The sequence below is a fragment of the Pelobates fuscus genome, chromosome 7 (genome assembly GCF_036172605.1).
Source record: "Pelobates fuscus isolate aPelFus1 chromosome 7, aPelFus1.pri, whole genome shotgun sequence".
NCBI lineage: Eukaryota > Metazoa > Chordata > Amphibia > Anura > Pelobatidae > Pelobates > Pelobates fuscus.
In genome coordinates, this window is record NC_086323.1 from 27,189,090 (window position 1) to 27,209,348 (window position 20,259).

A 20,259-nucleotide genomic window follows, 5' to 3' on the forward strand; every position below is an offset into this window, starting at 1 on the left:
ATAGTGTTGAACTGGGCATCAAATGAGTCTCTCCACTGTTGACCCACAATGCCTGCTCTGCAAGGCTGAAACTCCACCTGGTTCTTTAGGGATCTGTTGTGTAGGGTCCCACCTCTGAATCGGTGTTCCCCAGTGGGGACCGGGATATCTCCCACCGGTCCAAAGAGGGGAGGGGTGGTAACGGGGCTGCCGGAGAACTGCCACAGCGGGCGCCTCTTCCCGCCGTCAATACTGATGGTCAAGGTATGATGTCCGCTGTGCAGTTCAGAGCAGGCTTCAACAATCACCTGTGACCCTAGTACACCCTCCAGGTCGTTTCCAAACGGTTAGATGCAGCTTTAAGTAAATTTTTGTTCCCAGATGCCAGAGCAGCTAGCAGTTGTGTCTGGCCATCTTGGGAGTCAGGCTGGCAGAGGCAGATTTCTGGCCAGGTCAGACAATTTTCTCAGTGCATCCAGCTGCCATTTCTTCCTCAGGTAAAGGATGCACATGCACCCGACCATTCCCCTGATCTAAAATAAAATTCCCTTCATCAGACCAGGCAAACTTCTTCCATTGCTCTGTAGTCCAGTTCTGACACTCATGTCCCCATTAAAAGGTGCTTTCAGTGGTTGAAAAGGGTCATCATGGTCACTTTGACTGGTCAGCGGTTACACAGCCCCATACGCAGCAAACTGCGATGCACTGTGTGTTTCTCATACCCCTCTATCATGGCCAGCATTATGTTTTTCAGCCGTTTAAGCTACTATTGCTCTTCTGTGTAATAAGACTAGGCAGGCTAGTCTTCGCTACCCACATGTATCAATGAGCCTTGGGCACCCATGACCCTGACACCGGTTCACCAGTTGTCCTTCTTTGCACCTCTTTTGGTAGGTACTTATCACAGCATACCGGGAACACCCCACAAGACTTGCCGTTTTGGAGATGCTCTAACCCACTCGTCTAGCCATCACTATTTGGCCCTTGTAAAGTCACCCAGACCTTGTGCTCCACCATATGGAATTCAAGAACTGAGTGTTCACTTGCTGCCCAATATATCCCACCCATTGACAGGTGCCATTGTAACAATATAATCAATGCTATTCACTTTACCTGGCAGTGGTTTTAATGTTGTGGCTGATCAGTGTGTACTTTGCTGATGTGCAGAATTTTTTAGGCTAAACAGGCCGAAAATATAAAGTTTTACTATGAATTCCTGACAATTCACACTTTAAAGAGTAAGCATGTGATGATGGTAAATTGAGTTTGCACGTTGTGACCAAATAATATGAAATGCCCTGGTTTAATTCTCCATAATGTTGATGTTCTAAACAAGCCCTTAAATTCTAATTCATGCACTGCTCGAGCCTCTATAGCACTTATAGGCTACAATTTACTCGGTGCTCCAGCATATCTCTGTCTCATACAAATAAATTACAAGTCTAGGATTTAATTAAAAGCTAAAATATTGAGGTAAAAAAAAAGTCCATTCTCTGGTCAGATATGTAAAAGTCACTTTTTGAATAATCGAGTTTTACTCTTTGCATGCTTTTTGATTTTTTAACACATTATTTTGAAGATTATTGAAAAGTATGGTAAAACCCCCCCAAACCCCAGCAATAAGGAAGCTATGCAAGTACATACAGGTACATCATTTTGAAATCTATTGCTTGAAGGCACAATACAGTTATCTTAGAAGAAAAGGAAGGTGTCAAATGTTTTAACACAATCAGCAGAGATAACCCTCCTCCCCCTTAGGAAATTGTTCTGCCATTGAACTATGTAAAATATTTATTTAGGAATTTGCCCATACAAACCTGTGTAATTATTCTCCATGTATGTGTTTCAGCGCAAGCTTGGGAAAACATGCTAAGTGCGTCCGTTCAGAACCCAAACCCCAACAATCCCTCTGAATACTGCTCCACCATCCCACCCATGCAGCAAGCACAGGCCTCTGGTGCCCTCAGCTCACCCCCTCCAACGGTCATGGTACCTGTGGGAGTGTTAAAGCACCCGGGAGCCGAAGGTAAGGAAAGCCATTCATGAATTGACATTGAAAGCACATTTCCATGGTTGACTTTGGTATGAAGGGGTTAATGTGGCTCTGTAGAGAGTAGTAAACAAGGGTCAGGAAATACTTTGAGTGTGGTTGCCAGCATGGGGATTTGATGACTGACTTCCTGCTCTGTTTGCAAGGATAGGGTTAAATTCCGATCATTCAATTTATGCTTCACCCTTAGGTGTGTCTCTCTGACTTCCTGATACAGGGCTTTTCTCTTCTAAGACCATTCTGCTTGGGTAGCATATATTGTTGGTTTCCAAAGCGAATTTTGTGTAACAACTCCGTAAACCACAAAAGCATACGTGAGCACGATTGCTAATTGATCTGCACTGTTTACATATATGTAAGGATGCCAGCCAATCTAGCAATTGCATATGTTCTATTTTATTAGATTTAAAAAACAATAAATGAAAGAGGGGGCTTTGGGGATTGGGGATTGGGGGAGGTGGGCGACACATTTTAAAGCAAGTGGCTATTTGGGAATAGCATTTATTCTACTGATAAACTGCTGATGCCAATCGACCCTGCCGGATCATCGGATTTAATGGTTTAAATAAATGGTCTTTTAATCTTGTATACAAGTTTATGTTGTGGAGAGAATATATGAAAACAGAGAAAAGGTAGCTCTCTCTGTACAAAAATGTGCAGGTATCACACTCCTGCAGCTTTTCTAAATTCATTAATTGTTGCTCCCACCTTAGGATCACTTAGAAAGACGGTCAGTGTACCAGTATTTCATGATAAATAGCTCGTTCTGATTGCAAGATTTCTAATGAAGATTGCAATTAGAGGTTAAATGATCGCTATAGGGTCAGGAACACAAACGTGTATTCCTGACCCTATAGTGTTAAAACCACCACAAAGCCCCCCTGGGGCCCCTCATGCCTCCATAAATATAGTAAAAATCTTACTGTATTCAAGCCTGAATCTGTAACTCTGCATGCTGTTTGTCTCAGAAAAACAAGCAGTCTGCTGATATCCTCAAAAGTGGTAGCCTGATCCAATCACAGTGCTTCACCATAGGATTGGCTGAGACTGACCAGGAGGCAGATCAGATGCAAGCCAGCATGATTCAAACACAGATTGGATTGAATCAATGAATCTCTATGAGGAAAGTTCAGTGTCTGCATGCAGAGGGAGGAGACACTGAATGTTTGGATGCATTTTAGGCAGCCATGACCCTAGAATATCTCTAACAGCCATCTGAGGAGTGGCCAGTGAAGTTATCACTAGGCTGTAATGTAAACACTGCATTTTCTCTGAAAAGACAGTGTTTACAGCAAAAAGCCTGAAGGTAATGATTCTACTCAGCAGAACAAATTCAATAAGCTGTAGTTGTTCTGGTGACTATAGTGTCCCTTTAACACTTTATTTAGTCTACCTCAATATAAAAAGAAAGCAGCCCGATCTTCCTTCTCCTACAGAGTGCCGCAATTGTGGAACGATCTCCCGCACACTTTAAAAACTTCCCCAAGCCTAAAGTCCTTTACGAGATCCCTCTCCACATACCTCAAAACAGAATGCACCTGTCATGGTTGATTATATATTTCCTACCTGTTCTATGTTACATTTTTTTATATATTGTGCAATAATATTGTTTTTGTATTTTATTGTACCATAATGTATCGTTTTGTGGACCCAGGACAAACTTGAAAACGAGAGAAATCTCAATGTATCTTTCCTGGTAAAATAATTTATAAATAAATAATGGTGCTGAAGGTGGCTGTTTATTATGTATACTATGTTATGAAGAGGTATTCAGATAATGATGAAAATATAATTAAGATGAGGTTTAAATCTGTATGTTTGTTACTTCTTATAGTGTCTCAGTCCAGGGAGCAGCGTAGGGTATGGTTTGCCGATGGAATCTTGCCAAACGGAGAAGCTGCTGATGCGGAGAAAGCCACAGGATCCCCAGCAGTAGGGACCTTAACGGTAGCCCATGACGCCAACAAGTCTACACCTAGTAACTCTCCACCTTCTGAGGTAATATGGAGGAATTTGTAGTCTGATCTCCCAAAAGCATCATCATATTATTTGTATATCTAACTGTAACCAAATATCCTTCACTGCTAAGCACTAAAACGTTGCTCCTGCTTTTCCCCCATCGCCCCTAGCAACACTGGCTGGGTGGAAATAGCTGGGGAGTGCACCACTTACCCCCAAAAATGTGACCCATGTAATTCTCTGTGTTGCCAGCTTACAATTGGCTTTTATTTAAAAACTGTCATGTATGATGCTTGATAGGCAAATTGGCAACGTAGCTGTAGAAGTTGTTAGTTTTGGCGACACATTGGTTGAATATTTTGTGAGATACCCGTTGTGTGTTGCGTGATAAACGTTGTTCCTGATGGAAAATGATGATGTGTAAAATTGTCTGTTTTAGATATTCAGGCATTTTCACAAGAATGTGTGAAATGCTGATTCATTCAGAATTTTAGGCCACAGTAGCTAAATTGCAATTATATATTTAAGTCTGCTTTGTTTTCAGTTCTCTTCTTTTGGCATACATTTGAAATAAACCTGGAATTCTCAGCAGTTCATGCATTAGTCAGTATCCCAGTCATTATTTGTCCACTGTAAAATTCCATTTCTCTGTACGTTATTTTACCATGTAACCAAACTGCTGTATGTAACGAGGATGTCGTGTGCCCGTGTGTTATCTGTCAGCGCACCTTATTTGGTATTGCGAGGGAGAAGGGAATAAAAACAATGTTTTTACCTGATTACTGATGCAAACTGTCTGAAGGTTCTAAGTAATAGTATATAGAGAGCCTGAAGAGACTGACCCTCTCTCTGTACTGTAATTTTTATTTTTTTTTTTTGTTCACTGATTTTTCAGGGTGAGAGCACCTCCGGTTTCTGCGGCAGCATAACTCAGGTTGGAAGTGCAATGAACCTTATACCAGAGGATGGTCTTCCCCCCATCTTGATCTCCACAGGTGTGAAAGGAGGTGTGTTGGCTAAATAATCGTATCCTAAAGAATTGCACCTGTCACGCTCCGGATGAACCATGGATTTTCAAATTGAAAGTTTACATGATGACAAAATATTATCAGTTTGGCAAACCTTCCTAACCTGATTAAAGAGATCTGAAACAATTTAATGGTTGGGAGAACAAGTATGATGGTCCTGTACCTGTTATTTCCCCTTCTTCTTCCTCTTTCTGTATTGTCAAATCTGTGTTTACCTCTTTCAACCTTCTCTATTTTGCTTCCTTTAAAATAAAGCAATACAATATGGTTGTAGTGTTGGTAGTTGTAGTGGTTTGCATTGTATTTACTGTGACCTGTTGTCTCTTGTGCTCTGGTTTGCCTGCCAGTGTTTGTGCATTATGCTCTGTCCACCTTTCTTATGAAATGTACGGCTTTATTCATGAAATGCAACATTGTAGTGAACGTAAAATCAATTTGCAAAAATTTGACAAAATGTTCCTTCGTCAGAAAAAGTATCTCACAGTTTGGCTGTTGATATTTTTTTTTTTTGTTTAAAATTTGCAATTTGGTTCAAGTTCATACAGTTTGTTCAGTGAATAATATTCCTTACTGACCTGGTCACACACAGCAACTATGAAATATTGTGTTTCTAAAATAAACCCAGAATGTCACGCTGAGTGAGCACATTAGCTCCACACAGCTATCACCATACATCTCTGTGGGTGTATATATTGTGCAAACCTACTCAACGTCCCCTGCACATGTAGTAAGTGCAAATAAAAATCAGCTTTGTCATTCCACACACCTTTTCTTATATTATATTTATATCTTTATATCACACACATGAGTTGATCTAACAATCAACTGGGGTTTTGGCAGTTTGGGCGTCTTACATTTTTGTCTGATTGTTTGTTAATCTGTTTCCCATTGCTTCTCTCTTAGAATGTGCTGGCTCTCTCGTCATGGATGGAGACAGAGAATAATGACACACAATATTTGTCTGCTCTTTTCCCAGATTACGCAGTGGAGGAACGTCCCTCCCAGATGTCAGTCATGCAGCAGTTGGAAGATGGGGGTCCTGATCCACTCGTGTTTGTCCTTAATGCAAATCTTTTGGCAATGGTGAAGATTGTCAACTGTACGTGTCACAGTATGCTGTGTGAGCCAGGCCTCTTTGTGAGGTCTACAGGGAGACACAGTGCGCTGTGTGAGCCAGGCCTCTGTGTGAGGTCTACAGAGAGCCACAGTGCGCTGTGTGAGCCAGGCCTCTGTGTGAGGTCTACAGGGAGCCACAGTGCGCTGTGTGAGCCAGGCCTCTGTGTGAGGTCTACAGGGAGACACAGTGCGCTGTGTGAGCCAGGCCTCTGTGTGAGGTCTACAGGGAGACAGTGTGCTGTGTGAGCCAGGCCTCTCTGTGAGGTCTACAGGGAGACACAGTGCGCTGTGTGAGCCAGGTCTCTGTGTGAGGTCTACAGGGAGACACTGCGCTTTGTGAGCCAGGCCTCTGTGTGAGGTCTACAGGGAGACACAGTGCACTGTGTGAGCCAGGCCTCTGTGTGAGGTCTACAGGGAGACAGTGTGCGCTGTTGCTCTCTGTTACTGCTCCTGATTAACCAGTTTGGTTATTTATGCTTATTATATAATGACAAACACAAAACCTGGCTCACTTTACTGTTATGTCATCATGGTATAGGTTGTTTCTCTGTGTCTCTAAACTACAGTCATTCGATTGAGGTTTATTCACTAAACAGCAAGCTGCCATGAAGTGATAACCAGCTCTCGGTGTTTAGTTCAAAATGGTGAAGCCCAAAACTTAAGCTACAAAAAAGGCTTTTGTTTAGTATTTTTTTTACCTTTGCTGTTTTGAAATAAAATGCTATATTTTTTTCTAGATTTAGTGAACTTATAATCTTAACCATTTAAAGACCACATGACGGTCTATGCCGTCATGCAGTACAGGACTTTAATGCCCATTGACGGCATAGAGCGTCGTGCAATAAAGGTACCAGCAGTGGTACCTTTCGATACCTGGAGGTCCCTTCTGTCACCTGGGGCCTCAGTTAGTGGCCCCAGGTGACAGATGAGCAATGAGCAGCACTCAAAGTGAGCGCTTCTCATAAATCTTCAAATATTATAATAATAATAAATACCGCAACGGAGTGATCTTGCTCAGCTGTGTTATTTCTTTTACTGCCCCCACCCTCCAATGTTAAAAGAAGAGGGGAACTCCGGGTATCTTTTGACTGACAGAAGGGCTATGAGTAGCTCTCTGCTAGCTCTCCAGCACTGATCTCTGAGTGAGCTCTTCCTCTCATGCTGCAGTCACACTGTAGAGAAGACAGATTTGATAGAACCTACTAAAAATAGGTGCACTTGTGTTGTGGCAAGCTTATACAATATATGATCATGTACTGTGACTAAACCTCCATGGCTTTTGCCTCGGTTAGGGGTTTCTTAAAAAACTCTACATTCTGTGAGGTTTGAAATGACTGATTCATGAACGAGTGAGTGTGCTGGATCTTGTATAATATCACAATTGTAATCAAAATGATTAAATCCCCATTGAAAATCGGGTTTATTGGCAACATTTACAGACTTTCAGCTTTTAAAACTGTAACATTTGTTGCATTTTCAGTTGAATTGGGGAAACCACTTAAATAATTTGTTGTGTTGAGCTATATCAATTGCTGTTGTTTGATTTGTTCATTGCAAACAGCTGAAAGTAAAGTAAACCTGATTTACAATGGGGGTTAAATAATACACGCTAAGTTTAAACTAGTGTGAGGAACATTCTCCCCTGTTGTGACCCTCTGTTTTTTGCATTTCAGTAATAATAGGGAAAACTATCCAAAAATGCATTTTTTGTAAAAATATAAATAAAAATGTTTTAATGCGTATAATTCATTGTTACAAAGAATTCAGACAAATCTTTCCCTGGGGTCTTGTTGTACAAAACCTTTGTAGACTAGAATTCTCAATCAGACTGAGCTAACCGCTGGATGAGGTTGATTGGATTTATATTTCTCATACACTGTTTAGCAAGTGGTTCATTCACTATCCCATTACATCAGATATATAGTGTCGCTCCCACCAACCTCAATTAGAATGCCACTAAGCATGATAGGAGTTATAGTCCATTAGGTACATGCAAATTCTAGTTTGATAACACACACATTCCCAAACACTGTTTTATTTTTTTCTTCTTCCTCTGACCGTTGCACCTTGGAAGGACAGAGGTCAAAAACCAGTGTTAAATTGCCTGAAAGCCGGGCAGCAGGTGTTTGACACTGTGTGTGTGTGTGTCACTTAATCATGAGCATCCTGTCCAAAGTGTCTGTGATTAGCATGCTATGTGTGCGGACCCAGAATGCAGAAGTTGCTCAAAATGCCTGTTACCAGCTGGCTGATTGACCGCCCATTGAGGTGGCACTGCACACAGCAAAAACGCTATTTATTGCAGTAACTAAGCCAGGACTATGTCTTTTTACCATAATTACTTTAATAAGATAAAGTGGCTTGGTGCATAGAGTGACTCTTTAAAAAGTGGATATCTAAAGTAGCTTTGTGGGCAACTAACCCACCTCCAAGCGATTTTTTTTTTTTTTTTTTTTTTTTTTTTCATTTACTAAACTAAGATTCTTTTTGATTCATGGCATTTGATTAGTATATTTTTGTATTTGCTTGCAATATGCTTGTTTCTACTGTTTGAGGCAGCATGTTGTATCTGTTTTCTGAATAAAGTGTTGGCTTACCATAAAGCTCCATAAATACTATTTGTACGAATTAACCTTTGCAAAAGCACTCTGGAAGGTGTAATCATCCTGTAAAAGATTACACACACCATACAAATAGTTACAGGGAAGCAGCCACATACATTTCAATATACCGTAAGCAACAGAATTCAGGGAGACGAGGAACAGGGAAGCTACTTGCATCATGAATGACACCATAGGAAGTGCAAATACTTATAGCGCGTGTAGTCTCTCTTCAAATCCCGTTTTGGTATAAATATATTCCCAGCCTAAAATGAGCTCGTCGTGTAGTGACTTAATAATTAACTTTCATATTTCTGTCTGTACGACTTATAATATTCCTTGTTTTTATGCCTGATCTGACAACATATGTTGTGTGATTATATCGCTCTGATATGTAACTGTATTCAGTGTGTTCACTCTATAAGACTGGTAGCTGGCCCTCTGTGTTTTCAACCCATCGTATAGGTTGTGACTAGACACTTGACATACTTTATTAATTCCTGATAGATTCTGTATTTCTTGTCTCCTGTAGATGTTAACAGGAAGTGCTGGTGTTTCACCACCAAGGGGATGCATGCTGTGGGCCAGGCTGAAATCGTCATCTTGCTGCAGTGCCTACCCGATGAGAAATGCATGCCCAGGGATCTGTTCTGTCACTTTGTGGAACTTTATCGAGAAGGTCTAGCAGGTATGTGAACGACGATCCAGCAGCTGAGGTGGGGGATGGCATGTTAACTGTGAAGTACTATTTTTTTTTTTTTTAGCTATCAAAACATGTTCTGTGCTCGATGCAACTTGATTTGATGATTTGTAGTTTAGTAGTTCTTTAATTGTACCAAAAGTGGTGATTGTGTTAATATCCTTTTTGTTTTGCATTAATATGCACTCAGTTAATTGTAATATGTGCATGAATCTTATCTATCATTAGGGAATGTGGTGGGCAACCTGGGCCACTCATTCTTGAGCCAGAATTTCCTGGGCAGCAAGGAACATGGTGGATTCTTGTATGTCACCCCCACCTACCAGTCCCTCCAGGACCTGGTTCTACCGGCCCAGCCGTACCTGTTTGGAATTCTTATTCAGAAGTGGGAGACCCCGTGGGCTAAAGTGTTTCCAATACGGCTCATGCTGCGCTTAGGAGCAGAATATCGATGTGAGTATAATAGATCCCATTTCAAGGATGTTCAGTCTGTATTTCCTTAGTTTGGCGTTTGCGATGAATAGGTTTAAATGTATTACATTTTGACTTTATTTTTTATTTTTTTAGTATATCCATGTCCGCTGTTCAGTGTCCGTTTCAGAAAACCTTTGTTTGGGGAGACCGGCCATACCATCATTAATGTTCTAGCGGTAAGTGTCAGTTTGTTGAAGCACTAAGCACATTGATCTAATTAGTTAATCCAATTCTACATTAACCTTTAAGTAATATGAATACTAACTGTTATTACTAAAGTGAGAAGGCAAAGTGAACGCAAAGTGAAATTCAAATTTAGGGCCAGAATAAAATTCTCCCATTCAGCTTTTTAGATCGGCTACTTTGACCTTAAATTTGAAATGATCACATTACTGAATAACCCTGCACTATTCATGTTATCTGCTATATACACGCACATATTGTCACTAAGATATAATGACCACTCATAACTTCCCCTTGTTTATTTTCCTGACCTACCCCATGGAAATAAGATAATTTCTTTGATTAGAGACACATTTATTACCTGTTTGTTATTTATTTTTATTTTTTTATACTTTGGTTGCTTAAGCTTTTTCCTTCCAATTTTTATTTCTTTGTTGCTTCCTGATTCACTAGGATTTCCGAAACTACCAGTACACCCTGCCTGTGGTCCAGGGCCTGGTGGTGGATATGGAAGTTCGAAAAACCAGCATTAAAATACCCAGCAATCGATACAATGAGGTATGGATTATAAATGATTCCTTGTTAAAGTTTATCCATCATGTTTCGTTCGTTACATCTGACCCCATTTGAAAGTTTTAATAATTTTCATGTAGCAGGGAAGTGGGTACAGAGATATAAAAAGGGGAGAGGGGGATTAACAGCAGCACATATAACTGCTTTCCTCATAGGGACATGTACACTCCATTGGGAACAAGTGCTCAAAAATAACACGAGTTTGATAATCATGTAATCTATAGATTGACACATATTCTGGCATATCCGCTACACAATAAATTAAAACTAATATGTGAGCGCTCCAAATAAATATCAACACCGTTTTCAGTCTGCACCCCAGCGGTAAACGAAAAAGCAATTTGTATCAAATATTATGAATACAAAGTAACACAAAAAAGGTTTATATGAAAACAACCAGATATGTTAACGTGTGGTAATGGATCTCGTAAAATATTCATACAGCAAAAATCTCTATAACCACAACATACTATATGTGGGGAGATGAACATAGCTATTTGTTCAATAAAAAATATTAAAATTTAGTCACATCAAGAGTGCATATCAACATAGTCTCATAACTAGACATGGCATCACTGTAAATCATACACGTGAAATTAATATATAACATCGATCATACATAAAGTCAATTTAAAAAATGACAGGGTTAAACTATATCAAAGTGTACGGATAAAAGTCTATTAAACAGTGTGGGCCCCCTTCACTGGTAGTAGTCTATATCCAAAAATCAGAACTAAAAAAAATCTGTTGTCATCGACGCGGTAATCCAACCAATTAATTGTAAAAAATATAAAATAATACCTGGGGGGGGGCCATCGAGCTCTGAAACCCATCAAATTACTTCCATGCACGTTTTACATATACAATTCTTTAGGTACCCGATCTCCATGTTTCGAGTGAGGGATGAGAGATGGGGAAGTGCCTTTTATAGGAGCTTTGTTTGTCTCTTTCTGTGACCAGATTAGATAGCAATGGTATAATCGCAGTGGGCCGTTCAGCTGTGAGTGCTATATGCATAATTAGCTTCAATTCACATCTATGCAGCTCATTAGGTAATCTTAAGAGAAGCTAAGTCTGGGGTGGGTAAGATAACGAATGCCCCAGTTTACTGGAGATAAGTTGGTGGGTGGCCGTCCGAAAGGTTTGTAGGATCACGTAGGGCCACCACACATATACAGTAAAGCCCTCACCACAGCACCAGCATATGGAAGAGGTGTTCGGAAACATCTGTTTCAATCTGCTCGGTACCATGTACCATCGATAGTGTTTTATAATGTTGTTCTACAAGTATTGATGATTTTAACAATTGTTTATGCAAGTTAAATCTAGTTTCCCGACGGTTTATGTCACACTCTACATCAGATTTCCATTTGTTTTGCTGAGTTGGAGTCCGTAAAGGGAGTGTAATCTGATAATTATGTATGAATTCCCCAGCCCCTGAAAGTTGTGTTACCTTGGATTTATATTTCCTCATTGGAGTATAACAGTTTGCACATTTTTGATCCATGGTCTGTTTATTCTTGAATAAATGTATCCCTTGAAATAAATGATCTCGTTCTTCTTGTAGTGCTACTCCAGATTCATTCAGTTCTATTTAAAAGCACGTGCTATGGCTCCTTTTTTTTATTTCTGTATATCATATCCTGCCTTTTTTTTTTCTTTCTTGTAGATGATGAAAGCCATGAATAAATCCAATGAGCATGTTTTGGCAGGAGGCGCATGTTTTAATCAGAAAGCTGACTCTCATCTGGTGTGCGTTCAGAACGATGATGGCAATTACCAGACTCAGGCTATCAGCATTCACAAGCAGCCACGCAAAGGTGAGTGCCACATGGTAATGGCAACGGACATGGAGATGTAAGACAGTTAACGTGGTCTCTGATACAGCTTGGCAAAGAACATCAATAGATCACTTCTGGGGAACAATTAACTCCAAATGTTTTCAAATGTCTCTGGTGTTTAAAGTTCTTAAGTGACATTTATAGATCTTAAAGGTGATGGGGCTTTACACAATATGTTCTATGAAGGTCATTTGCTCAGTGGAGGACGCGGTGACATGAAATCAGTTGATCAAGTTGGAGAATTATGGATTGTTGTAAAAGTTTACGGGTTTTTATTACCCCTTAATATTTTCAGAGTTGTTTCTATACGTAAAGCAGAACTGCCAGTTTTCTGAAAGTGACCATTCCTCGTTCCCTCATCATAGTAAATGCTATTGATGAGTTTGCGAGGGTGAAAAATGGAGAAGTAAATAAAAACACGAAACAAACACACTTTTCGTGTAGCATTCCATGTTCTGGATGATGATGTTGCTGCAATAAAGTCTGCTCACTGTACTGATTGAGAGTGCACAGGTGTTTGTTTGAAATGTTTCTGTGTGAGGCTCCAGGCTAGTTCAACTGCAAAGCAAAGCTGTACGAGTGAGATTTAATTTAATTGGTGGCCTGGCATTCCATGTCAATTAAGAAATAAAATATCTGAGAATTACGGCACAGCTCACTTCTAATGTAAAAACCAAACGAACCAGATGTAACTGTTATTTTAGCGATAAAAAAAAAAAAACAGTCCTCACAATAATAATAATAATAATGTAAAACAGAAAAACAGTATGTTAAATTGACACGTGAATCAGAGAGAGAAATATCTGATGTTTCAGTGTAGTACCCACAAGGACTGGCTCAATTTTAGACACAGAGTAGCGCTAGAAGATCAAAATGTTGGTGCCAGATTCGTAGGACATGACATAAAAGCAATTCAAGATAAAAAATAATATATTGTTTTTATTTTTATTTTTTATGTTATTTATTTCAGTAACTGGTGCCAGCTTCTTCGTGTTTAGTGGAGCGCTCAAGACTTCATCAGGATACCTGGCCAAGTCTAGCATTGTAGAAGGTATACAAATATTTCCTATACAGACCAATAAAAATGGACTGAAATGTAGCCATATTAGAAAATTATTTTTGGGGAAAAAAAACACCTCTGCTGTATATCCTATGTCAACTTTGGTTCTTAAAGACAATGTCAAAATAACATCTAGTATGCTGAAATACATCTGGCAGAAGAGATTCACTACATTCTACATTCTCTTTCTGTGATTATAAATAATATACCGTATTTTTCCGTATATAAGATGCCCCCATGTATAAGTCGACCCCTATTTTTTTTTGTTTTTAACCCAGAATTAAGAAATACATATTTTAAACAGCTCCCACAATGCAGCAGGTGGTGTGAGAGCATACTGGGACATCACAGCAGTATTCCCTCTGATCCCAATTTCCTTCTCCATTGATATAAATCAGAAAGCAAGACCTACCTGAGGTGGAGCAAACCTTAATATGGCTGCCCCTTTTATGGTGTGGTATGTCTCTGGAGCTCTGTTGGGGGTAAATGCTGACGTTTGCTGCAGCTCCCTCTTTGCCACAGCATTCAGAAGTGGGTCGGCGGTAGGAAGGCCAGGTATGTGTGTGGGTCGTGGCACACTGGAACGTTGCAGGCGCCATCTTGGCTTAGGCCCCGCACAGTGACATTCCATGTATAGGACGACCCCCAATTTTAGATTAACCCCTTAAGTACACATGACGTGTGAGACACGTCATGATTGCCTTTTATTCCAGAAGTTTGGTCCTTAAGGGGTTAAAGAAACAGTCTTATACACAGAAAAATACAGTAATTGCTGTTAAAAAGACACTCCACTACCAAAATACTCAATATTTTAAAATCTTCATTTAGAAGGGATAGCCCAAATAAAAACGTGCACATCTTTAATTATGCATATTTTCATGGAGTTGTATCTAAAAACAGCTTGTAAAACCTGAAGTTCTCCTGTATGATGCCTTTGTAAACCCTCCTCTTCTAACCCCGCCCAGACTTTCTGTGGCTGTCCAATCGCCTTTCTGTTGTCTGGTTGACAGCCAGGGGGGTGTAACAAGGTTAGTTTATAAAAGTGCCAATTTCTATTGAAATCTGAACTTTTTGAAAACTGAAAAAAGTCCACATACCCTTCACACACAAAGCTTTTCAGCAAGCTAAAGTGCTTTAGGGATCTGAAGAGTCCCTCTAAAACTGATTTACCTATACATGGTCACAATAAATTGTGAAAACTTTGTCCATTCTAGCTCTTCTTTTTAAACCAGATTAAGAATCATATATAATATGAATTAAACTGCCAGAATAAAGTCGAAATACACAGTACACACATCCTGTGTTCTCTGTGTTTGTGCTTTTGTAAATCCACTTCTCGTGTCTATTTCCCAGATGGGGTGATGGTGCAGATCACAGCAGAAAGCATGGATGCGTTGAGACAAGCACTGAGAGAAATGAAAGACTTTGCGATTATATGCGGGAAAGCAGATGCCGAGGAGACACAGGAACATGTCTACGTGCAATGGGTGGAGGACGACAAGAACTTCAATAAAGGGTGAGGCTGCAACTGGGGTGCGATCTGTCACTAGCTCTTACATAGTTGTCTAGGTTGAAAAAAGACCAAAGTACATCAAATTGTTACAAATCTGAGCTCACCCTCACTTATTCCTGTGGAGAAATAATAGACATATGTACAGGAAGAGGACAGTTGATGGTTACAAGCGAACTTTAAATGGGTTAGGTCAGTAAATCCCAGGTTATCATATAATGGTTGGAGGTTAATGATGATTACACCTCATCTTCCACTTTTAAATGGTAAACGTTTTAATCACATTTACTTTGACAAGTCCGAGTGAGCCTTTCCACTGATCTCTCACAGTCACATTTTGTATGTGTTTGGGGGACCTGGAGGGTTTTATCCCAAATGTTATCATTGGATGGAGGAAAGCAGATGGGAATTACCACCTACCCCATATGGTTGGTCAGTTCTCTTTATTCAAACTTTTGGCCTCATATTATTATTATTTTTTTTTCCAGCATACGAATATTTTTTTTTTCTCTTAAAGCTAGTACGAGCCTCTTCTTTTTCTGCAAGAGGGACACTTTACACCTTTTTGAGGATTCTTATCACTTTTGCCTAGTCAAAAAAAAAACCATTGCCCTTCCAGTGCTTCTCTACAAGTAAGCGACTTGTCACTAGTCACGTCAGCCACCAAGACAGCGATTTGTTCTGCATTTTCTTTAATAAAATGAAATGCATTGTTCTATATAATTCATGACCATGTGGCACAATCTTATGTCTAATCAGAGACGTCTGTATAAAGGCTTTAACTGAAGTTTTTGGGAAGCTTGCGGCAGTATACACCAGCAGTGTTCGCTTAGCTGTGCCAGCGTTTGGGCAGACATGCTTAGCTCACTTGTAACACGTGATTTACTTTTAAATAAATCAAATATTCCTGTGTTAGGCTCATTGCTGCTCAGCATAGTGTGTGTCCTTCCACCAGTAGAGGTCACTGCTCGAGTTTTGCCTTAGATTGGTAACAAGTCTGATCTACTAATTACTACTATCACATCCTGACGTGAACACTAGATGCATCGGCTATTATTTCTGTCATGTGCTAGTCACACATTACTTTATAAACCGTAGAATGTATGGGTTTATACAAACTCCATCATATGTGGTTTTCAGATTCCCGTTGAGCTGTGTGAGAAAGCTGCTGTACATTAATACATTGCTTAACTGTATCAATAGCATGATTAGCGAGTATAAACACGTGTAATGTAAGGGAAAGCAGCTTTTACACTAAATTCCTGAATAACCTCTCACTATTTGTCTACATTCCTGTTCAGAGTTTCCAGTCCTATTGATGGAAAAACATTGGAGTCTGTAACAAGCGTCAAAATTTTCCATGGATCGGAATATAAAGCCAATGGGAAAATCATCCGCTGGACAGAGGTATATACCGTTCTGCAGGATGTGAAATAGTTTAAATAGAGCACAAACCGCATTACTTTGATTTAGTTTTTTTCTTTCTCTCTGTCGGTGATACCGTCTTCCAACACACTTGCCTCTGTACTCTCTTTTCTCTAATAATATTGGTTAGAGCTGCAGACTATTGCACTCAGTTTCATATTCATATTTTTTAACATGGTATTTGAAAATATAAATATTTGCTAAGCAATGTTTATTGTTTTGATAAGAGGCCAAACTGGACATTTACCAAAATAAATTAAAGTATAAAGCTAAATGACATGAATCCCATTAGTGATCATTCCCCCTTAATCCCTTCATATTAAAATGAGGAAAAATGGTGCCAAATGCTGACTGACCGTGCATGCGCTTAGCAACAATAAGAATGGCCACCATATTGAAGGAAACCACACAATATAAAAATTCCACTTTATAGAATGAGGGAAAGTAAATGATTCCTGCCTACATTTCCGTGTGTGTAGAGATCTGTTAGAAGTTTTACTATACCAATACATGAAGTTTAGAGACCTCACTATTGGCTTTATGTAGTTTCTTCCAAGTGGAGAGGGGTAAGCTGCTCTTACGTGACATCCATAAAAAAAACCTCTAAATCTTCTTATCAGTTAAACAGAAATTGACAGGGATACCCCTAGGAGACAACATCTTACTATACCTTCCTTTAACCCGATAACTAAAAGGATGCAGTTAAAATCTAGTTAACTTCCATAGGTAGCCAGGAATTATTTTTCTTGTGTGTTTAATAAAGCTTTGAATGGCTTCTTTGGATTTGTAGTTCCACAACCACCTACACTTGTTGCCTTTCCCTGAGCCAAGTTCTCTATCCATTATCATGATCAAATTCAGCTATTTGTACTCCTCCTTTCACCGAACTTTATCAACAGGTCTTCTACTTGGATAATGAAGAGCAGCAGAATGGCCTGAGTGACCCTGCTGACCACAGCCGACTGACTGAAAACGTGGCCAAATCTTTCTGCCTGGCTCTGTGTCCGCACCTCAAACTACTAAAGGAGGACGGAATGACCAGACTGGGACTGCGCGTCACACTGGATGCAGACCAGGTAATAGGTGATATTTCTAAATGCCGAGAATATCTACCATCTCTCTATTTAAAATGTATTTTTTTTTTTTTTAAATTGTAACTGTCAAATGTTAACATTGAATTCCTTTAGCACAGTTGGGGTAATCCTTTTGGGAGGAGAAATATTCTCTCCCTAATGGTACAAGTGTGATACATTCTATTTAAGATTCTCCATCCGGGTACCAACTCAGTAAGCAGGTTGTTGTGAACATTCTACTTTCTTTTCTTTAACCTGATGCAGCTATGATCGATTTCTCCACTATATAATGACAGTGTGCACAGAATACAAGGGTGCGGATCTGTAAAATTACATTCCAATTTACTTTACATACTAGGACAGATTTTATTTACATAATTTTCTTGTGCATCTCTTAAACAAAAAAAAAAATACTGTCTCTTGAGTTTGATTTTGTTGTGCTAATTATTCAGTTATTTTAGATAGTGATCGATCAATCAATACGTTTTTAACCACAATTGTTTCATACTTGCCGTAATTTTCTTTTCCTGATCATGATATATGGCAGCATTTACTCATGGGGTTAGCTCCTCCCCTCACCGCAGAAAGAATAGGAAATAGAACGTTGGAATTAGAATAAATAGATCCATGCCCTCCCCATCAGGCAGTCTTTGTAACTAGCTTCACAACTTACAGCAAGGACGGTAATAATGATGTCATTTAAGTACACTTTCACTTTACTTTTTAGGGTTTATTTTTGCATTGGTGTTTGAATTATTTACAGCGATTGGTCCAAAGATGATTCAGCTGCACCACTTCCTTATCGAATGAAATAATGCATGAAAAAATAAACCCGGTAGAAGGGCCTGGGGACTGAAGAGACATTGGACTGGCAATTAAAATACTTACAATACACAGCATCAATATTACATGGAGTATATGAGTCTGAACTTTATTGCAGTAAATATATATTGTTCCGTCTGAGAAAATAAAAAAAAAAAAGGCGAGTCCCCGGGAAATTCTGATACTTAACCCCTTAAGAACCAAGAGCATGCCATTCCTGACATATAATGATACTCCTCTCTCGCTCTCCCTTCAAGTTGGTGGTACCCACATCAGCCCATCCTTGCAAGCGTGCTGTTTTGGTGTTATATTTGATACTGGCCTCAAATTTGAGCCTCACATCCAGTCTGTTACCAAATCTGTAAACCTGTAGATTCCACCTTAAAAACATAGCCCGCATCCGCCCCTTTCTTACGCAAGATGCTAAGGACCTTGTCCATGCTCTAGTAAACCCTTGCATTGATGGTATTGCCCTGCTACAGTCTGTAATGAATGCTACAGTCAGACTGATTTTCCTCTCCTCTCACACCTCTCCCCTCTGTCAGTCCTTACATTGGCTTCCTGTATCCTACAGGAGTCAATTCAAGGTTCTAATCCACACCTATAAAGCATTGAACAATTCTAGCTCCTCTTATCTCTTCACTGATCCAAAGGTATGTCCCTTCTCGGTCTCTCCGCTCTGCCTGTGACTTCTCGCGGCGGCTCCCTTCCTATGGAATAACCTGCCTACCGCCATCAGACTCTCCCCTAGTCTTCAATCATTTAAGAAGTCCATCTCTTTAGGAAAGCTTATGGTCTCCCAGAGTAACCTCTACCTCTTGCTCTCCCCTAAAGGCAGCACTCTACTCTCCCCTCCAGATCTTCTTCACTCCACCTTGTTTGATTGCCATTTCCTGTCCTAATGTGTTTTATGCCCCACCTCCTATAGACTGTAAGCTCGATTCAGCAGGGCCCTCTTCAACCTATTGTTCCTCTAAGTTATTATAATTGTCTCATTTATTGCTAAATCTCCTCCTTTGATAATATTTGAAAGCGCTACGGAATATGCTGGCGCTATATAAATACTAGTAAAAATAATATAAATATAAAATCAAATAGCATGTTCTCTCATTTGTACAGATTATGCTTTACTCACTTCTACAGGAATTTCTAAACCAACTCTAGGGCACGGAGTCTGAAACATGAATGAAAATGATAAAACTGACCAGGAATAGTATATTTGCAGTAATTCCTGATTACTACAGATCCTGTGACCTGGTAAACAAATAGCTAGTTTTCACATCCTCTAAATCAAAGTCAAATTCCCCCCCTGACAAAGTAAATCACGCCAATAAAAAAACAGCCAGGTAATTGCTTCAGAGAGTTAGAGCCAATAAATCCAATAAGAGCCAATAAATCGCCCAAGCTGTACACCTGCAATCAGCAAGATATACGAAGATAAAAATTGTCCCATTTAAAACATCACAATCATTATCATGAGCAATGAGGAGATGGTACCTGGCAGTAGCAACATCTCTCATGTAAATGCATGAGCACACGAAGAAATCACCACGTACCGCTACTGAACATTACCAGTCTCCTACAATCCATCTACAGCGGTTCATTGCTTATACTGAAACACACGTGTGGTAGGAGAACTCGAATACAAAGGTATAAAGCAACCTGTTTCTCCTATCTTCATTTAGATAGAAAACAGAAGGAGAAAATCCACCGTTTTATTAGGTACTTACCCAGTAATAGTTCATTTTCTGGTGAAACTGGGCTATATATCTTTTCTGTTCATACATAGATCTCCTATAAGTTGCATATACTAAATAAACTAGAGCTGTGCATATATTGGGCTTGTAAATTACCACCATCTTGCAC

The 20,259-nt window shown here is 39.6% G+C and overlaps 1 protein-coding gene across 4 annotated transcripts in view; it reads left to right on the top strand.

Annotated features, from left to right (window-relative positions):
• The window catches only part of ZFYVE9 (zinc finger FYVE-type containing 9), a 74,787-nt gene that overhangs the window by 53,247 nt on the left and 1,281 nt on the right, over positions 1-20,259 (top strand). For 3 of the 4 annotated variants that reach the window (XM_063427823.1, XM_063427826.1, XM_063427824.1), the window contains 13 exons: positions 1,829-2,005; positions 3,864-4,027; positions 4,884-4,995; positions 5,993-6,115; positions 9,265-9,420; positions 9,661-9,885; positions 10,000-10,082; positions 10,543-10,647; positions 12,332-12,482; positions 13,474-13,554; positions 14,917-15,079; positions 16,375-16,480; positions 17,398-17,574. In XM_063427823.1, coding sequence (XP_063283893.1) covers positions 1,829-2,005; positions 3,864-4,027; positions 4,884-4,995; positions 5,993-6,115; positions 9,265-9,420; positions 9,661-9,885; positions 10,000-10,082; positions 10,543-10,647; positions 12,332-12,482; positions 13,474-13,554; positions 14,917-15,079; positions 16,375-16,480; positions 17,398-17,574 — 1,823 coding nt within the window. The remainder of the gene's footprint in view (positions 1-1,828; positions 2,006-3,863; positions 4,028-4,883; positions 4,996-5,992; positions 6,116-9,264; positions 9,421-9,660; positions 9,886-9,999; positions 10,083-10,542; positions 10,648-12,331; positions 12,483-13,473; positions 13,555-14,916; positions 15,080-16,374; positions 16,481-17,397; positions 17,575-20,259) is intronic. The other variant, XM_063427825.1, reaches the window with a different exon arrangement.